At 38.1% G+C, this 19,437-nt stretch overlaps 1 protein-coding gene across 3 annotated transcripts in view; it reads left to right on the top strand.

The window, feature by feature from the left end:
- Nucleotides 1-19,437, top strand: part of NFATC3 (nuclear factor of activated T cells 3) — a 130,346-nt gene that overhangs the window by 30,829 nt on the left and 80,080 nt on the right. For 2 of the 3 annotated variants that reach the window (XM_032854124.1, XM_032854125.1), the window contains exons 2-3: nucleotides 12,621-13,755; nucleotides 15,739-15,901. In XM_032854124.1, the coding sequence (XP_032710015.1) occupies nucleotides 12,621-13,755; nucleotides 15,739-15,901 (1,298 nt within the window). Of the gene's footprint in view, nucleotides 1-1,800; nucleotides 1,859-12,620; nucleotides 13,756-15,738; nucleotides 15,902-19,437 lie in introns of those variants that run through there. The other variant, XM_032854126.1, reaches the window with a different exon arrangement.

Below are 19,437 nucleotides of genomic sequence, written 5' to 3'. Positions count from 1 at the left end.
TATATAAATAAATAAATAAATAAGTTTAAATAAAAAAGAAAGCCCTTCAACATTGGTCATTAAAGAAATGTAAATAAGAACCACAATGAGATACCACTTCATACCCACTTGATGGTTTTAATTTTCCCCCCAAGATTTTATTTATTTATTTGGGGGAGGGAGCAGAGGGAGAGGGAGAGAGACTCTCAAGCAGACTCCCTGCAAAGAGTAGAGCCAGACATGGAGTTCTGTCTCATCACCCTGAGATCATGACCTGATCTGAAATCAAGAGTCAGAAGCTTAACAATCTCAGGCACCCTAGGGTGACTTTGATTAGAAAATAAATAAATAATAGTAAGTGTCAAGGATGTGGAGAAATGGGAACCTTCATATATTAGTGGTAGCAATGTAAAATGGTATAGTTATTGTGGAAAAACAGTTTGACAGTCCCTCAGAAAAGTGAAATACAGAATTAGCATAAGACCCCGCAAATCCACCTCTAGGTACATACCCAAGAGAATGTAAATATACTGTCTTCATAGAAGCTTGTACACAAATGTTTATAGCAACATTATTTATTAATAGCCAAAAGGTAGAAACAATCCACATGTCCATCAGTGAATGAATGGGGAATGGGGAAGCAAATTATGGTGCATACAAACAATGGAAGCCATAAAAAGGAGCAAAGTAGTCAAAGATGTTGCAACCTTGATTAATGTGGGAAACATTACAGTAAGGGAAAGAGGCCAGATTAAAAAAAGGTCACATACTCTATGATACCTTTTAGATGATGTGTCTAGAATAGGCAAATCATAGAGATAGAAAGCAGATTAGAGGTAACCAGGGATGCAGGGAGAAGGAAATGGGGAATGACTTCTTAATGGCTATGGTTTTTTTAAGGGCTGGTGAAAAAGTTTTGAAACTAAAGAGAGCTGGCGATTGCACAACATTGTAAATACATGAAATACCCCTTAATTGTATACTTGAAAATAGTTAATTATATACTTTAAAATGGTTAACTGCATGTTGTGTAAATTTTATCTCAGTAAAAACAGAAACAAATTGAAAGAACTTCTAGGAAGAGGACTGAAGACATACATTTGCCCATTCCCTACTGAATCTCCACTAAATGAAAGGATTTTTTTTTCAAGATTTTATTTATTTATTTGAGAGAGAGAATGAGAGAGAGAGAGAGAGAGAGAGAGAATTAAGTGGAGAAAGGTCAGAGGGAGAGGCAGACTCTCTGTCAAGCAGGGAGCCCGATGTGGGACTCGATCTCGGGACTCCAGGATCATGACCTGAGCCGAAGGCAGTCGCTTAACTGACTGAGCCATCCAGGCGCCCCTGTAAAAGGATTTAAAAAATATATATATTTATTTTCAGAGAGAGAGAGAGCGAGCGAGCGAGCATGCGCATAAGCAGGGGGAGCAGCAGAGGCAGAGGGAGAAGCAGGCTCCCTGGTGAGCAAGGAGCCCAATGTGGGACTTGATCCCAGGACCCCAGGATCATGATTTGAGCTGAAGGCAGACATTTAACCGACTGAGCCACCCAGGTACCCCAAGGATATTTTTTAAGGGTGTAAACTCACAAGAACAAAAAGAACAGAAGATGAAGCCATGACAACAAAACTTTTAGAAGGTGCAATGCAGAACACATGGTAACTGATATAGCAACTGAAAAGCGTGAAAACTAATTTGCAACAAAGAACTCCAGACACTTAGGAAATCAACTACCAGGTACTTTTGGTGAAGGTAAAAATGAAAAGATTGACATAATGTTTGTTTAAGAGTCACTAACCTCCCCAATTTCTCTCACTGCCTCACTTCACACTACTGGATGACCACCTCTCTAGGCAGAACACTGGAGATTTTCTCAAGAGGTAAAACAGGACGATTAAGAACCAGGCTAACCGGGATGCCTGGGTGGCTCAGTGGATTAAGCCTCTGCCTTCAGCTCAGGTCATGATCTCAGGGTCCTGGGATCGAGCCCTGCATCGGGCTCTCTGCTCAGCGGGGAGGCCGCCCCCACCCCAGGCTGCCTGCTTCTCTGCCTACTTGTGATCTCTGTCAAATAAATAAATAAAATCTTAAAAAAAACCCCAACAACAAAAAAACAGGCTAACCATACTGAAAACAGAGTTGATGAAATTGAAGTTTAAAACTTGCATATTAAAACCCCCAATATTCTTCTCTCCCTTGGCTCAGTACAATGAGATTCTTCTCGGGGTACCTGGGTGGCTCAGTGGGTTAAAGCCTCTGCCTTCTGCTCAGGTCATGATCCCAGGGTCCTGGGATTGAGCCCCGCATCTTTCCCCCCTCTCTCTCTGCTTGCCTCTCTGCCTACTTGTGATCTCTGTCAATTAAAAAATAAAATCTAAAAAAAAAAAAAAAAAGATTCTTCTCTTGTGAGCCTGATTAGCCTAAGAGAAAAGACCTACAGTTTATGACATAACAAGGTAACCTAGTAAAACTCCTACAATTAGGCCTACAAGTTAGCAAGTGCCAATTGTGATCACATAACTGCCATTAAGGCTTTGGTGCCTCATTTTTTAAAATAAGCAGATAGCCACAGATCACTGAACATCTGAGAAAAGCTTCAACTCTAAAGACAAAAAGAGAAGTGAAGGGAAAAGACTATGCAGCAAGGTGGAAACCTCAAAAATAAAAACAAAACCTAACCTCAGTAACCTCAGAGAAAAAAACAAGATATTGTAACCTTGAAATAAGAACATGGGCTTTTATGAAAAGATGAAGGGTGTCTGAGTAGTTCATTTGGATGAGTGTTAGGCTCTTGATTTCAGCTCAGGTCACAAGATCAAGATTGAGCCCTGCATGGATTCTTCTCTCCCTCTGCATGCATCCATACTCACTCTCTTAAAAAAAAAAAAAAAAAAAAATTTAAGATGAAATAAGAGCTCCTAGAAATTAAAGTAATGAATGGCAGACTCAGAGAAAAAACTGAAAGATCAAATTCTCCAGAGAGTTAAGCAAAGAGAAAAGTAGGAAATGGAAAAGAATATTAGAATTTATCTAAGAGTCTGAGCTGCTTCTCCTCCTCCTCCCCACTCATGCTGTCACTCTCTCTGTCTCTCTCAATAATTAAAATCTTTAAAAAATGTTTTTGGTTTGCTAGTATTTTGTTGAGGACTTTTATGTCTATATTCATAAGGTATATTAGTCTGTAGGTTTTTTTTTTTAAGATTTTATTTATTTACTTGACAGATCACAAGTAGGCAGAGAGAGGGGTGGGAAGCAGGCTCCCCGCTTAGCGGAGAGTCCGATGCAGGACTCCATCCCAGGACCCTGAGATCATGATCTGAGCCCAAGGCAGAGGCTTAACCCGCTGAGCCACCCAGGAGCCCCAATCTGTAGTATTCTTGTATCTTTGTCTTGCTTGGTATCAGGGTAATAACAGGCCTCATGGAATGTTCTCTCAGTGTTTGATAGAATTCACCAGCGAAGCTATTTTGTTTTGGACTTCCTTTGTTGGGAGATTTTTTGGCTACTGATTGAATCTCTTTACTTGATATATGTCTATTGAGATTTTCCTATTTCTTCTGAGTCAGTTTTGGTAATTTATATGTTTGTAAGAATTTGCTCATTTCTTGTAGATTGTCTAATTTGGTGGTGTACCATTGTTCATATTATTACTATCATAATATTCTCATATTTTTACCAGTACCAGTTATAATACATCTTAGTAGCGTCCATGAAGATTGTACTAAACTCTTGTTTTCTCAACTTTTAAAATTTTATTTATTTATTTATTTATTTGAGAGATAGCATGAGTGAGGAGAAGGTGAGAGGGAGAAGCAGATTCCCCGTGGAGTTGGGAGCCTGATGCAGGACTCGATCCCAGGACTCCGGGAGCATGACCTGAGCTGAAGGCAGTCGCTTAGCCACTGAGCCACCCAGGCGCCCTTGTTTTCTCAACTTTTTAAAAAAATATTATTGCCTAAAGTTGTTCCATGCAGACTATTCATACAAGCTAATTCTTCAGTTACTTTAAATTTCACTTTTACTCTTAAATAGTAATTGAACATAACCTGTACCTGTAACATCTTTTTATACATCAGGAGCCAAGGAGAACGACTTGAAACCATTTGCCTTGTTACGCAATTGCCTACTGATATTATTACCAGTGTCCTCAATTTTTCAATCAGCCATGCTTGCTGAAAGGCTAATACAAGTTTATTTTCTCTGAGCAAGCTTCTTCACTTGCTACAGTCAAACAATTTAAATAAATTACCATTAGAAGATGGTTTTCTGTGGTTGGCTAACAAATGAGCCATTCAGAAACTTTCTTCAGTTGCAGCCTCATTTTTATTCTTCCCTTTTGTAAAGAAATGCTGCTATGATAAGGTATTCTGTTGTTGTTGTTTTTTTTTTTTCCTAAATTTTATTTTCCTGTGAGTTGAGCTGTTGTGATGAATTTACTGTGGTATTGCTGATGTATAGGGTATTCTTATAGCACAGCCATAATGTCATTGGATGATAAACAGAATACCTTGTCATTTAATTTGATAGCAAAATAATGCACATTCCGGTGTGCCCTGGAAGTGTGACTTAGATTTGAAGTCTGCTTTTCTCTGTCCTGTTTTGATTTGATAGGTGTTTATTGGTAAGTTTAAAATGACATCGCAGTATGTCGATATGCATTGCATTCAGAATGCTGTCCAGTTAAAACTGTGTCACTGCAATTTGTTAGTGGAGCAGATAGCAATGGGAAACAGTTACCTCTCACAGCTGCTCAGCTCTACCCTTGTTGTGTGAGAGTAACCATAGATGATACCCAAACAAATGAGCATGGATGTGTTCCATTAAAACTTTATTTGTGGACACCAAAATATGAATTTCACATCATTTTGTGCCATGTAACAGTATTACTTGATTTTTTTTTTTTTCAATCATTTGAAACTCTTCTTAATTTGTAGGCTGTATGGAAACAGGTGGATGCCAGGTTTGGCCACGGGCTATATTTTGCCAACACTTGCTATATGGTGTTTAAGACATTTACAGATTACTGCATGCCTGTGTGTGACATCCTAGTGGCTCAAGGGACACAGAGCAAATAAGTCTTGAGTTGGTCAAGTTTCTGAAGCACAATGAATTTGAGAATTGCAGAGTTGGAAATCTGGAGCTAGAACTATTATAGAGAGATTGTAGTAGCTGCTCGTATCATTCCCAGCGCTTGGGCTTTGGTGACACTTGGGAAGAAGATGAAGCAGCACTCTCCCAAATTTTGTATTCATATCTCTGCAGTGCTGTTAAGACATTTAGGACAACTACTTTAACAAATACATTACTACAGACTTAATAAGCATCAGGGATTTTCTAGGTACTAGATATGCAGTAGGTAAAGTTATTTTCAAATAATATAGAGATTATGTCACTCTCCTTTTGAAACTCTATTATGGTTTCAATTATCTTTAGAATAAAATTCACACTTCTTACCATGATCCTTCCAGCTTTTGCTTCTTTTCTGTTCTCGCCCTTCTGTTGTTGGCTCTAGGCACATACTGGGCCTTTCACTTCCTCAAAGAAGCCAAAGTCTTATCTGTTTGCTTATAACCCTTGTGTTGGACTATTGTTTTCTCTACCTAAGCCTGCCCACACTTACCTCCTTTTCATTGCTTGGTGATTCTTATTCATCTTTCAGGTTTTAGCTTATATGCCACCTTCTCAAAAAGGCTGTCCCTGTACTCTCTGTAAAGAAGATTGCTTCTTTAGTCTCTGAAATTTCTGCCATTTAGTAGTAGTTACAATGTTTAATTTTTGTTTTTGTCAGTGTCCCCTGAGACTGTACACTTCATGAAGCCAGGGACCATGCATATCTTATTTACTATTTATATATTTACTTATTTACTATTTATATATTTACTTATTTACTATTTATATACCTAGCATCTGTGACAGTTCCTAGAAAATAGTAATGACATTATAAATAATTGTTGAATAAATGAGCACTTGGGTTTCTGGGATGTCACACTTTTTGGGTTTTCTTCTATTTCTGTGATTGTCCCTTTTCTTTCCTCATTTTTCTTTGTCTCCCTGATTCCTAAACTTTGGGCTCTCCTATGCCTCAGTTGCATGCTTTCTTCTCCATCTGCACTTACTCCCTTGTCCTCTGGTCTGGTCATTTTTTTTTTTTTTAAGATTTTATTTATTTCAGTGAGAGAGAGAGAGCATGAGGGGCTTAGGGTCACAGGGAGAAGCAGACTTCCCACAGAGCAGGGAGGCTAACGGCGTGGGGCTTGATCTCAGGACCCAGGATCATGACCTGTGCCAAAAGCAGACGCCTAACTGGCTGAGCCACCCAGGTGCCCCCTCTGTTGTGGTCTTAGTAGGATTAAATGTTATCTGTACATTGATGACTCCCAAACCTATGTGGTAAACCTGAGACTTTATATAAAACTATCCACTTGATATCTCCACTTGGAAAGCTTGTTGGCGTCTCACATTTTGTATTTCCATAGGAGAATTTTTGATGTTCTGTCTCCCAAATTTCTCCTTTATTTCAGTAATTATAACCACTGTTCTTGCACTCTTTCAGGCCCCAAACCTTGGTGTCATCCTTGACTCACCTGTGTTTCTCACATCCAGTCCAAGTTCTGTCAGCTTTACTTCACAAACAAAACAAAACAAAACAAAACACTCCACCTCTCTTCTTACTGCTTTTTCTACTTTTACAACTTACCATCACCCAGGTTCTATGCTCCATTACTTTGTACCTAGATTATTTCAATAGTCTCTTAAATATAGGTCACATTGTTATATATCAGATTATGACAGTCCTTTGCTTACAACCCTCCAGTGGTTTCTCATCTCATAATAAAAATCAGTTGTTCTAATGGTCTGTGAAGCCTTACTTTACTAGCCAATGTCCCTCCACCCCCAGGCCTGACTCTACCCTCTCAGTTCTTTCCCCATTGGCCTTCTTGCTTTTTCTCATAAAATCCAAAAATTCTGTGTCTTCAGGACTTTGCACTCAACTATTTCCTCAACCTGTAGTGTTTCCCCCATAGATTTCTGTATAGCTCTGTTCCTCTTATCCTTTTGGTATCTCCTCACATACTGGAGAAAATCCTTTTCTTACTTAACCCCTTATCTAAATTAACTTTGGTCCTTTTCTCACTTCTATTCCCCTTCCCCTATTTTATTTTTCCTTACAATAAGTATTACTACCTGACATGTTACTGGTGTTAACCTTAAAAATAAAGCTGCCAGTTATTTTACCAGCTAAAATGGGTTTATTTGGAGTAGCAGAAAATTGTGATTTGAGACAAGCAAGCTATGGCAAAACCATAGGCAAATCTGAGAAAAAGGAATGGAAAGGATTTTTATGGAGGAAAGAGGGGGGAGTTGGGCTGTTTTAATCAAAAAGCCCATTGGCGGGACGCCTGGGTGGCTCAGTTGGTTAAGCGGCTGCCTTCGGCTCAGGTCATGATCCCAGTGTCCTGGGATCGAGTCCCACATCGGGCTCCTTGCTCGGCAGGGAGCCTGCTTCTCCCTCTGCCTCTGTCTGCCTGTGCTCGCTCGCTCTCTCTTCCTCTGTCTCTGACAAATAAATAAAATCTTAAAAAAAAAAAAAAAAGCCCATTGGCGTTAACTGGAGCTCAGAGTATAGAGGTTTTTCTTTGGCTGTTGTGACAGACTGTCATTGGCTGAGCTGTTGCCTGGGGGAGGAGAAAAACTTCTCTTCCCCTTACTTGGGGTGGTAAACTGGTGTTCACTTGCTTTGTTCATCTCTTCCTGTTTGGGCTGCAATTGAAGAAGACTTGGAGGGTGTGAGAGCTCCCCCTGCTGGCCGCTTGACTCCTTTATTTATTTATTTATTTATTTAAATTTTTTATTTTTTAAATTTATTTATTGGACAGACAGAGATCACAAGTAGGCAGAGAGAGAGAGAGGAGGAAGCAGGCTTCCCGCAGAGCAGAGCCCGATGCGGGGCTCGATCCGAGGACCCTGGGAGCATGACTTGAGCCGAAGGCAGAGGCTTTAAACCCACTGAGCCACCCAGGCTCCCCTGGACTCCATTTTTAAATGACGTTTTATTTCATGGTGGCATGGAAGCTCTGTGAGGATGGGGACTTTGTTTACTCTTGTGTTTTCATTGTCTAGAACATGTCCGTTCCATAGCAGCTACTCAAAAAATGTTTTTTTAGGGATACCTGGGTGGCTCAGTTGGTTAAGTTTCTGTCTTCGGCTCAGGTCATGATCCCAGGATCCAGGGATTGAGTCCACATCTGGCTCCTTGCTCAGCACATCCCCTGTTTGTGCTTGCGTTTTATCTCTCCCTGTTTGACAAATTAAAATCTTCAAAAAAGTTTTTTTTTTAATGAATGATTGTGTTCCTTCTGGTTTAGGACAAAATACACATATGTGGTTGAAAGTGAACAGCACAAAGTTAGCACCCCAAAAGTGGAATGGTAATATAGAAATACATTGATGTATCAATGACCTTGTTGAACTGGTGAAATAACCAGTTCTGGAATTGCCCTACCTTTGGACCTCTTGTTACGTTGGACAATACCTTCCCTCCTTTCAGCTACTTTTAATTGGATTTTGTTTTTTGCAGTCTAGAAACATTCTATTTCATACAGAACCATTTTTACTCCTAAATTACATTAAAATTAAAGTAACATCCTGGTTGGAGAAACTAAAGTAAAACATACTCATGCCCTTCCCATGCTACATATTAAAACAAGTCTTTTGAAACAAATGTCTGTACATAGTAGATGTGCTAAAAATGGGTACCCTGTGATCTAGAAACTCCACCTTTAGGTATTTGTTTATTCTTGGAAAGGGATTCAAAAGAAGAGAAAAAGCTGAGTGTATAGAGATATTCAGTGCTATATTATTTATCAAAATAACAGATAGGAAATTGCGATGATCATTGACTCTTGATCTTTTAACACATGGCCTTGAAAATTACTTAGCAACTTTTTATAAGCCTCAATAAAATATAAAAAACATTGAAAGTCAAGGGGCGCCTGGGTGGCTCAGTGGGTTGAGCCTCTGCCTTTGGCTCAGGTCATGATCCTAGGGTCCTGGGATCAAGCCCCGCATCGGGCTCTCTGTTTGTCAGGGAGCCTGCTACCTCCTCTCTCTCTCTGCCTGCCTCTCTGCCTACTTGTGATCTCTCTCTGTCAAATAAATAAATAAAATAAAAAAAAACAAAACACTGAAAGTCAAGTTGTATGTTATACAAAACCAGGCTATTAGAAGTCAGTATAATGATTACTCTTTCTTAAGAGGTGGGTAGTGACTTGGAAGCAAGCCGAAGTGGGAGCTTTTGAGTTTTTGTGTTTTTTTTTTTAAGGATGCTTTTACAGGGGCACCTGAGTGGCTCCGTCAATTAAGTGTCTGTCTTCAGCTCAGGTCATGATCTCAGTGTCCTGCCATGTTGGGCTCCCTGCTCAGTGGGGAGTCTGCTTCTCCCTCCCCCTCTGCCCCTCCCTCCAGCCCATGTTCATGCTGTCTCTCTCTCAAATAAATAAATAAATAAATAAAATCTTTTTTTTTTTTTTTAAAGATACCATTACAAGGTATGTCTCTTTGTGACAATTTGTCAAGCTCTATATGATGTCTGCACTTCCGTGATGTATCTTGTACTTCAATGAAAAGTTAGGAAAAATCTCCAAAATATTATAATCCACAGCTATGTAAAAAAAAATATACCCATGTAGACAAAGACATACATGAAAATGTTAAATATTAGTTAAGTGTTCGGTGATAGCATTTGTTTATGATTTTCTTAGATAAGAAACAACTTTTTAAATTTAAAAAATTTTTTAATTGTGATAAAATATAGGTAACATGTTTTTGATTTATATTTTCATAATTGCTTTATTGGGATATAATTCACATACCATACAATTCACACATTTAAAGTGTACCATTCATTGATTTTAGTGTATTTACAGAGTAGGGTAACCATCACCACAGGCAGTATTAGAACATTTTCATCACTCCAGGGCACATCAGTGATTCAGTCGGTTAAATATCTGCCTTTGGCTCATCATGATCCCAGAGTGCCTTGTTGGGCTGTCCGCTCAGTGGAGAGCCTGTTTCTCCCTCTGCCTCTGCTGCTCCACCTGCTTGTGCTCTCTCCTCTCTCTCACTCTCTCTGTTGAGTAAATAAATAAAATCTTTTAAAAAATTTTTTTCGTCACTTCAAAAAGAAACCCAATACCCATTCCAAGTGATTCACCATTTTCCCCAAACCTCTTTTATTTTTTTAAAGATTTTTTTTTTTTTTATTTGCCAGAGAGAGAGAGTACACACAAGCATGCAGAGAGGCAGGCAGAGGCAGCGAGAGAAGCAGGCTCCCTGCTGAGCAAGGAGCCCGATGCGGGACTCGATCCCAGGACCCCGGGATCATGACCTGAGCCAAAGGCAGCGGCTTAACCAACTGAGCCACCCAGGCATCCCTTCCCCAAACCTCTTACTATTGTTGTTCAGTTAATTAATTTTTGAGTATGGTTGACACACAATCTTACATTAGTTTCGGGTATACAACCAGTACCTTATGCTATGCTTACCAAAAGTTTATTTTTAAAAGCTTTTGTCACTGTCAAATATGGGTTTTCTTCTTTGGAGCTCTGATCTTCCTACTTATCTTGATTCAGTAAGTGGAGCTGAGAGAGTGGAGTGAGTGGTGTACTTAAAAAGGTGTTATAATTTATTAAGAAATACTTCAGAATTAAAAAAAAGTATAATATAACATATCCACCTTAAATTTTAAAAAGGGAAAGACAAGGTAATTAACATGTAGTGAGTTCTTGCTAAATATTAATTGTTATATTAGGTTGCTTGTTCTAAAATTGTCGCGGGTGTATCAATTGATACCCTGATCACCTCTTCACAGTTTTAAAGAAAAAAACTGCCTTAGAAAACTAAGGTTCAAGCTGGTTAAATAACTTGTCCAAGTTTGTACAGCTATGGAATGGCAGAGCCAGGGTTTAATTAAACATAGGGTTTTTTGTTTTCTTTTGTTTTAATACATGTAAAAACTCTTTACTGAATGTGGCCACCAACTACAGATCATCTTTAAAGTTCAAAAATCTAGGACTTACGGAGATAGTTAAATTATGGGATGCCCGTTAATGGCAGCAGCACTAGGAGTCTAAAGATATGTTATTTTCCAGGGGTACTAATGTACTGAAATAATGTGATATCTTTGAGTACTTTTGAGAAGAGGCTAAAGGTTTGTGCTTCTGTCTACTGTCTATGAACAGTTTTGTCTTCGGTTTCCCATCTCTTTGGAGAAAGTGAAGGTGTTAACCAGCACCTTGTGCTAGTGCTTCAAACTTCTGTCTCTGTGAAAAGAATAATAATCACTCCATTCTAAAAGTAAAGTTGCAAAATACCCTTTTTGCTGCAAATTCTCAGTAGGTAATTTGGCAGGACTTGTTTAGTGGTAAATATTCCATCCAGGAAGGGTTGCATTTTAAAAGCTCTGCCCTTACAAGGTTTACTTTAATAACCAATCATAGGTTAAAAGCTATAATGAGTTATTTTCTAGTTGAGGTAAATTGGATCCAGTGGGATCATTTGGCTCTTATAAGCCTGGTCTGCTATGTCCAAAGATATGAATTCTTGATGGTATAATGTTGAAGGAGAAAGCTGCTGTTGTTAATCATAAAAATTTCTTGGGGAGCCTGGGTGGCTCAGTTGGTTAAGCATCTGACTTCAGCTTAGGTCATGATCAAAGGATCCTGGGCTTGAGTCCTGCAGGCTCAGTGCTCAGTGGGGAATCTGCTTGAGATTCTCCCTATTCCTCTACCTCTCCCCTTATTCATGCACGCATGTGTGTGCGTTCTCTCTCAAATTAAAAAAAAAAAATTCTTTAATATATAAAGTTCTGGTACTACTACATGGAAACTGAGGCCTTGGAGAGGTTAAATGATATGACTAAGAGCTCACAGTTAATGGCAAAGGTAGACTAGAATCTGGGTCTCCTGAGTTGAGTCTGCAGTCCTTCTTGTTAATAAACTTAGTATGTATACTTATTAACTAAAAACATTCCAAAGACTATTCAAATGTTCTATCCCTTAGTCCATTTTAACTTGCAGACCCCAGATGAGGCTGAATTGATAGGATTGTATCATTTTATAATTTCATGAATGTTTTTTAGAATTACATATATGATTATTTCTTATATAGAACATTTATTTTCAGATGTTTTTCGATTTTCATTTTAGAAAATCTGGAAATGGGGAAATTACACATATAGTTACATAAATAAATATGTGATATAAATAATATCTGCAGAAATAACCAAATACATTTTTTTAAAAACCACGTTGGGGCTCCTGACTGACTCATTCAGTAGAGCATGCAACTCTTGATCTCAGGGTTGTAAGTTGAAGTCCCATGTTGGGTTATAGAGATTATGTTAAAAAAAAATTTTTTTTTAAAAGCACACATCATTGGTGTTGGCAGAGTAGGGATTTGAATATAAATAAAACACACACATCACTCTTTAGTAGAGCTAATGATGTACATTTTATGTCCACTTTTTTCTCTCAAGATTATTTACTTTCTCATCTAGTAATTTATACATCTAAATTTTCTAATTTCTTGTTTTGTTGATTTCTTTTTCTTTTTTCTTTTCTTTTTTTTTCTTTCTCCCCATAGATCTTGAGCCAGATGATTGTGCATCCATTTACATCTTTAATGTAGATCCACCTCCATCTACTTTAAACTCACCACTTTGCTTACCACATCATGGATTACCGTCTCACTCTTCTGTTTTGTCACCATCGTTTCAGCTCCAAGGTCACAAAAGCTATGAAGGAACTTGTGAGATTCCTGAATCTAAATACAGCCCATTAGGTGGTCCCAAACCTTTTGAGTGCCCAAGCATTCAGATTACATCCATCTCTCCTAACTGTCATCAAGAAGTAGATGCTCATGAAGATGACCTACATATAAATGACCCAGAAAGGGAATATTTGGAAAGGCCTTCTAGAGATCATCTCTATCTTCCTCTTGAGCCATCCTACCGGGAGTCTTCCCTTAGTCCTAGTCCTGCCAGCAGTATATCTTCTAGGAGCTGGTTCTCAGATGCATCTTCTTGTGAATCTCTTTCACACATTTATGATGATGTGGATTCGGAGTTGAATGAAGCTGCTGCCCGATTTACTCTCGGATCCCCTCTGACTTCTCCTGGTGGCTCACCCGGAGGTTGCCCTGGAGAAGAGTCCTGGCATCAACAATATGGACTTGGACACTCCTTGTCACCCAGGCAATCTCCTTGCCACTCTCCTAGATCGAGTGTCACTGATGAGAATTGGCTGAGCCCCAGGCCAGCTTCAGGGCCCTCATCAAGGCCTACTTCCCCCTGTGGGAAACGACGGCACTCGAGTGCTGAGGTTTGTTATGCTGGTTCCCTTTCACCCCATCACTCACCTGTTCCTTCTCCTGGTCACTCCCCCAGGGGAAGTGTAACAGAAGATACCTGGCTTAATGCTTCTGTCCAGGGTGGATCAGGCCTTGGCCCTGTACTTTTTCCATTTCAGTACTGTGTAGAGACTGATATCCCTCTGAAAACAAGGAAGACTTCTGAAGATCAAGCTACTGTACTACCAGGAAAATTAGAGCTCTGTTCAGATGACCAAGGGAATGTATCACCATCCCGGGAGACTTCAATAGATGATGGCCTTGGATCTCAGTATCCTTTAAAGAAAGATTCATCTGGTGACCAATTTCTTTCAGTTCCTTCACCCTTTACCTGGAACAAACCAAAGCCTGGCCATACCCCAATATTTCGGTGAGTTGATGGAAATGGCTGCTGGTCATTTTTCATGCTTATGGGTTATTGGTGGCATGTGATTACATTATCTGTATGGAATGGTTTGACCATTCCCCACCCCACCCCGGTTTTTGTTTTTGTTTTGTTTTGTTTTGTTTTCAGTGTCTTTTGGACAAATCATTTAAAGTCTGCGTGTATTTTCCATTGATTCTTCAAAGGGCCTTTAGATAGGCTGGACTTAGTGTTTTAAAAGCGTGTAGATAATGAATTGTAAATAATAGTAGATTACATTTAAGAATGCCTAGAAAGAATTTTCTTATCTAAAAAAGCTTCTTGTAAAAGGTTGATTATAGTATGAGTTAAATTACTAATAAAACTAATTGTGAATAGGCATTTTATATTTTTAAGAGCTTAATGTACCAGTGAAATTTGTATAATGGCAAGCTTTTTCAGAATTGTTTGTCTTTTAATTTTATAAGTTTGAATTTTTTATTAGTGTAGAGGAATTTTAATATTTCATGTATTCAAATTTGTCATCTGCCATATGGCTTTTGGATTTTGTGTTATATTTGAAAACCCTACCCAGGCTAAAATAATTAAAAATAAACAAAAATCTAACTTGCACATTTCTAAATATTTTTATTTACATATTAATTTTACAATATGTGTATATAACATAATATATAGTAATTGTATTTACATATATGTATTTTTGAATCTTAAGTCTGGCTAAGGCCTGGAGTAGAGAACAGTGTAACAACTTTATTTTCCAAATAACTGATCAGTTACCATAATCCTATTTTATTTTTTAGAATTAATCTAGTTTATAATTGATTAGAAAAGAACTTTTATCATGCACATAGTGAAGTTAGGTTTGTTTACCTTTTTTTTTTTTTTAATGCTTTTTCATTGGTATGAATGTTTATTTCTGGATCCAAATCTTTAGAAAAATAAAATGTGGAATTACGGTATTGAAGACACCTTTGAGCCTATTACACACGCTGCTTTTGAAAATTATCTTGATCTTTGTAGGGGTTTGGCTAAGTCTGTGAAACAGTGTGGAAACTAGCCAAGAGTTGAAATTGAGTTGTTTCAGCCTAATAAAAGTTCATACCTCTGTGTTTCACAGTAGTTAGTAAAGCTGGGCTGGGGACATTCAGAGAAATGAATGTTGGGAATGATAGCATTTCAGAGGTAGAAGAGACCTTAACAGTACAAATTCACCAGTCACTAAAAAGATATTTTTAACATAAATCATTGTAGCTTTAGGTCCTTTAATATTTGACCAATAGACATATAGGTTATTTCTTTTTTAAATCCCACATTTTCAGTGATAATATGTCTGAATGAATCTATATTCCTTTAAGCCGTTTAAATTATCTTATTGATCTACTGACATTTTCTCCAAAATTGACATTTAGAGTACTGCAGTGATAGGCCTTATATTTTTTCAGCCAGGTGTGTAGTGAACTTAAATTTGTACCTCACGTTGCAGTATACTGCTGACTGTAAGCAGTATTTCAGTGAGACGGGAAAGAGCAATAGGGAAAAAGTGGGGAAACAACATGTAAAACAGACTAACTTCTGTAGGTACACATCAGGGAGGGAGACCTATGTACTGAGATACAAGGATCTTTGGATCCTTAGACACTGATATATACACATAGATGGACATCATAAATTATTTTTTTTGTAATTATGTACACATAGTTGAAAAATCAGTTATAGTTTTATAGAATGTTAGAATTTGTCCTTTTAAAAATAATGCAGGAAGCCAAAAAGTAAGTGAAATTGATTTTATTCTTCAGTTCAAGAATTATTTCTTAAGTATCCATCATATCTAATGTTATAACTTATTAAGTGAAGTTTTCTTTTGCTTTACTCTGCTTCAGAGATCATAGGAAGAAATAAATTGTTGGTTCTAGCAAAGAAGTGATTTAAATAATTGCTTGGCAAGAATAGTGTGGTGAAATGCATTTTTTGTGTGTTTTTTGTTTATAGCACATCTTCATTACCTCCACTAGACTGGCCTTTACCAACTCATTTTGGACAGTGTGAACTGAAAATAGAAGTGCAACCTAAAACTCACCATCGAGCCCATTATGAAACTGAAGGTAGTCGAGGAGCAGTAAAAGCATCTACTGGGGGACATCCTGTTGTAAAGGTATGAGTTGGGGCTTCTTTTGGAGATAATCATACATCTGTTGATGATAAAGTCTACTCATTTAGGTACTACTGAGCCCAGAGACCGAAAACTCAAAGCTTGAAAACCTCCATTGAGGTTTTGTGTTCTTGTGGATAATGGCAGCACTTCTGCATTGAGGTGTTTTGTTTTGTTTTCTGTACTGAAAAACAGTCTTTTGATTGCAGACTGACTCTAGCTGGGGAACTCTGGGGAAAGATTATAGTGGTCAAACAGTTGTTTTTCTCATTAAAACAAAAAACAAAATCACAGCTGTATTAGGCTTTTAAGTGTAATACATGCCCATTTAAAATCCAAGTAATATCAGAAAAGTAGAATAAAGCAATAAATTACCCCAAATCTAAGCCCCTCAGAATGGGGCACCTGGGTGGCTCACTTGGTTAAGTGTCTGTCTTTGGTTCAGGTCATGATCCTGGGATCCTGGGATGGAGCCCCCCACTGGCTCCCTGCTGAGAAGTTCCCTGCTTCTCTCTCTGCCTGCTGCTCCCCCCACTTGTGCTCTCTATCAAATAAATAAAATCTTAAAAAAAAAAAACCCAGAAATAAGTAGTTGTTAATATTTCATTAACATTGTAGATAATTTTCTCTGTATAGTTAGTGAAAGACTGAATGGATGGCTAGAAAATAGAGTGAATTTTTTAAGGACAAGATTATATTGAACATCTTTGTGATTAAAATATTTAACTAATTTTTATCTGAATTTATTAGAAGAAAATAAAACTAACATGAAATCATAAAAATTATATAATAGTTGAGTGTGTGAAATATATCTAATATGTAAGTTTTGAGTCATAATAGTTGACTATTACCTTTAATTTTATTTGAATGAAACATTTTAAAAATGAAACAGAAGTAAAACTGAGAACTACTGAATCTTAGATATTTTTCTTCATGGTCAGAGGTCCTAAAAAGATCTAAGGTCAAAGATAATAAAGAAATTATTGAGAAACTGAATCGTTGTTTAATGGTTTGAATTGACTCCCTGCTTGAAAGATTAGGTGATTGTCTGTCTTAAACTTCTCCTCCACTCACTACCTCCTGAATTTTGTTGCTTATATTATTTTTCCCTGCTGATGCAGAGCCATCTTCCCACCCTTATACCCTGTCATTCCCCATTGTTTAGCTTTAGTCCTATATTTAGTTGGATACAATAATTACTACTAATTTTTACTTATTTCACTGTTAGGTGTTTTTGTTTAAGGAGGGCTTTGGATTCTGTGTTTCTTGGATTTTTTCATATTTGAGAATGTTTGTTGCCTTAAATACTCAAACATCAGAATGGCTGTGTATAATAACATTGAGTCACCCTTTTCTTTGTCAGAACTTGTCTTAATGACATTGTGTATTGTGGAGAAATTAATTATATCTGAGGTGAGTTAGAACAAATACAGTTTATGAACTGTCATTTCCTGTATATAAACAGTATTTCATAGTTCTTGACAAACTTTACATTTTGGGGGACGGTGTTAAAATGACTTGTAGCAGGAAATGTCAGTTATAGAAAGAAATTGGGGGAGCCTGGGTGCCTCAGTTGATTGAGCATCTGACTCTTGGTTGCGGCTTGACTCACAATCTTGGGGTCGTGATATCAAGCCCTGTGCTGGGCTCCATGCTTGGCAGCGAGTCTGCTTGGGATTCTTTCCCTCTCCCTCTCCTCCCATGTGCATGTGCATGCTCTTTCTTTCTCTCTCAAATAAACAAATAAATCTTTTTATTTTTATTTATTTTTTAAAAGATTTTATTTATTTATTTGACAGAGAGAAAAGTCACAAGTAGGCAGACAGACAGGCAGAGAGAGAGGGGGAAGCAGGCTCCCTGCTGAGCAGACAGCGCGACATGGGCCTTGATTCCAGGACTCTGAGATCATAACCTGAACTGAAAGCAGAGGCTTTAACCCACTGAGCTACCCAGGCGCCCAATAAGTAAATCTTTTAAAAAAATAAAGAAATCAGATTTGTGGTTACCAGTGACGGAGCTGGTTGAAGGTGGTCAGGAGGTACAGACTTCCAGTTATAGTATAAATGAGTACTGCGGATGTAGCATACAACATGATGACTATAGTTAACACTGCTATATGATATATTTGAAAGTTGCTATGAGTAGATCCTAAAGCTTTTATCACAAGGAAAACAACCTTTTGGTTCTCTCTCTCTCAGTTTTGGTAACTATATCAGGTGATGAATGTAGCTAAATTTATCGTGGTAATCAATTCATAATTTATGTAAGTCAAGTCATTATGTTGCATATCTTAAATTTATTCAGTGCTTTATGTCAGTTGTCTTAGGAATTCTGCCATTTGTTAGTCATATTTCGCTCTTAAAAGAGAGCTTATGTCACTTAGATTAAGGAAGACGATTCTTTGCCTCATTTCCTATATCTTTGATTTTTCTTACCAAGAAAGAAATTATTTTTTTAAAGGTTTTATTTATTTATTTGACAGAGAGATCACAAGTAGAGAGGCAGGCAGAGAGAAAGGGGGTGGGGAAGCAGGCTCCCTGCTGAGCAGAGAGCCTGATGTAGGGCCCAATCCCAGGACCCTGGGATCATGACCTGAGCCAAAGGCAGAGGCTTAACCCACTGAGCCACGCAGGCGCCCCGAAAGAAATTATTCTCAAGAGCTTAAATGAACAAAAATTTTTTTAAAGTCCAAGTGATTTGTTTCCACAGTATACCTTTAATTAAAAACTGGTTCTCTCTGTGGAGCACCTGGGTGGCTCAGTGGGCTAAGTTTCCAACTCTTGATTTCGGCTCAAGTCATGATCTCATGGTGGTGGGATCAACCCCTACGTCTGGCTTAAATCTCACTTTCTCTTTCCCTCCATTTTTAACTAATTTGCAGCAAAGTAAATCATAATTGTAAGTAACCGTCTCTGCAAAAAGTCAAGAAAAAATTTTTCCTTAAGAATGAAAGATACTGGGACGCTTGGGTGGCTCAGTTGGTTAAGCAGCTGCCTTGGGCTTAGGTCATGATCCCAGCGTCCTGGAATCGAGTCCCACATCGGGCTCCTTGCTCGGCAGGGAGCCTGCTTCTCTCTCTGCCTCTGCCTGCCATTCTGTCTGCCTGTGCTCACTCTTCTCTCCCTCTCTCTCTCTGACAAATAAATAAATTAAAAAAAAAAAAAAGAAAGAAAAAAAAGAATGAAAGATACTACCTTCTGCTCCAGGCCCTTTGGCAGAGACAGAAAAGGTCAGGAGTGCTTACAGTCTTCCAGGTCTCAGCTGTACTAGGGGAAAAAAGCACAGCTCCTGAAAATATGATACATACTGGAGTAATGGGAGTGGGCCATAATACGTACATGATACTGTTCACTCTCTTGAGCCAAACTCAACAAGGCCAACCTTTAACTAATTCTGTCCCTGTTTACCCTCATCTCCTCAGGCTATAGACCAAAGTTCTCAAACAACATGGGAGATAAAAGGCTGTAAATTAGTTAGCATTTTCTGTTTTATTTTCTCACTTTATGGCTTTTATTCCATTAATTTACTTATTAATTTTA

The sequence above is a fragment of the Lontra canadensis genome, unplaced genomic scaffold (genome assembly GCF_010015895.1).
Source record: "Lontra canadensis isolate GAN:19392208 unplaced genomic scaffold, GSC_riverotter_1.0 scaffold8, whole genome shotgun sequence".
Lineage (NCBI taxonomy): Eukaryota > Metazoa > Chordata > Mammalia > Carnivora > Mustelidae > Lontra > Lontra canadensis.
The sequence above is the reverse complement of the archived record's forward strand: the minus strand, read 5'-3'. Positions and strand labels throughout refer to the sequence as shown.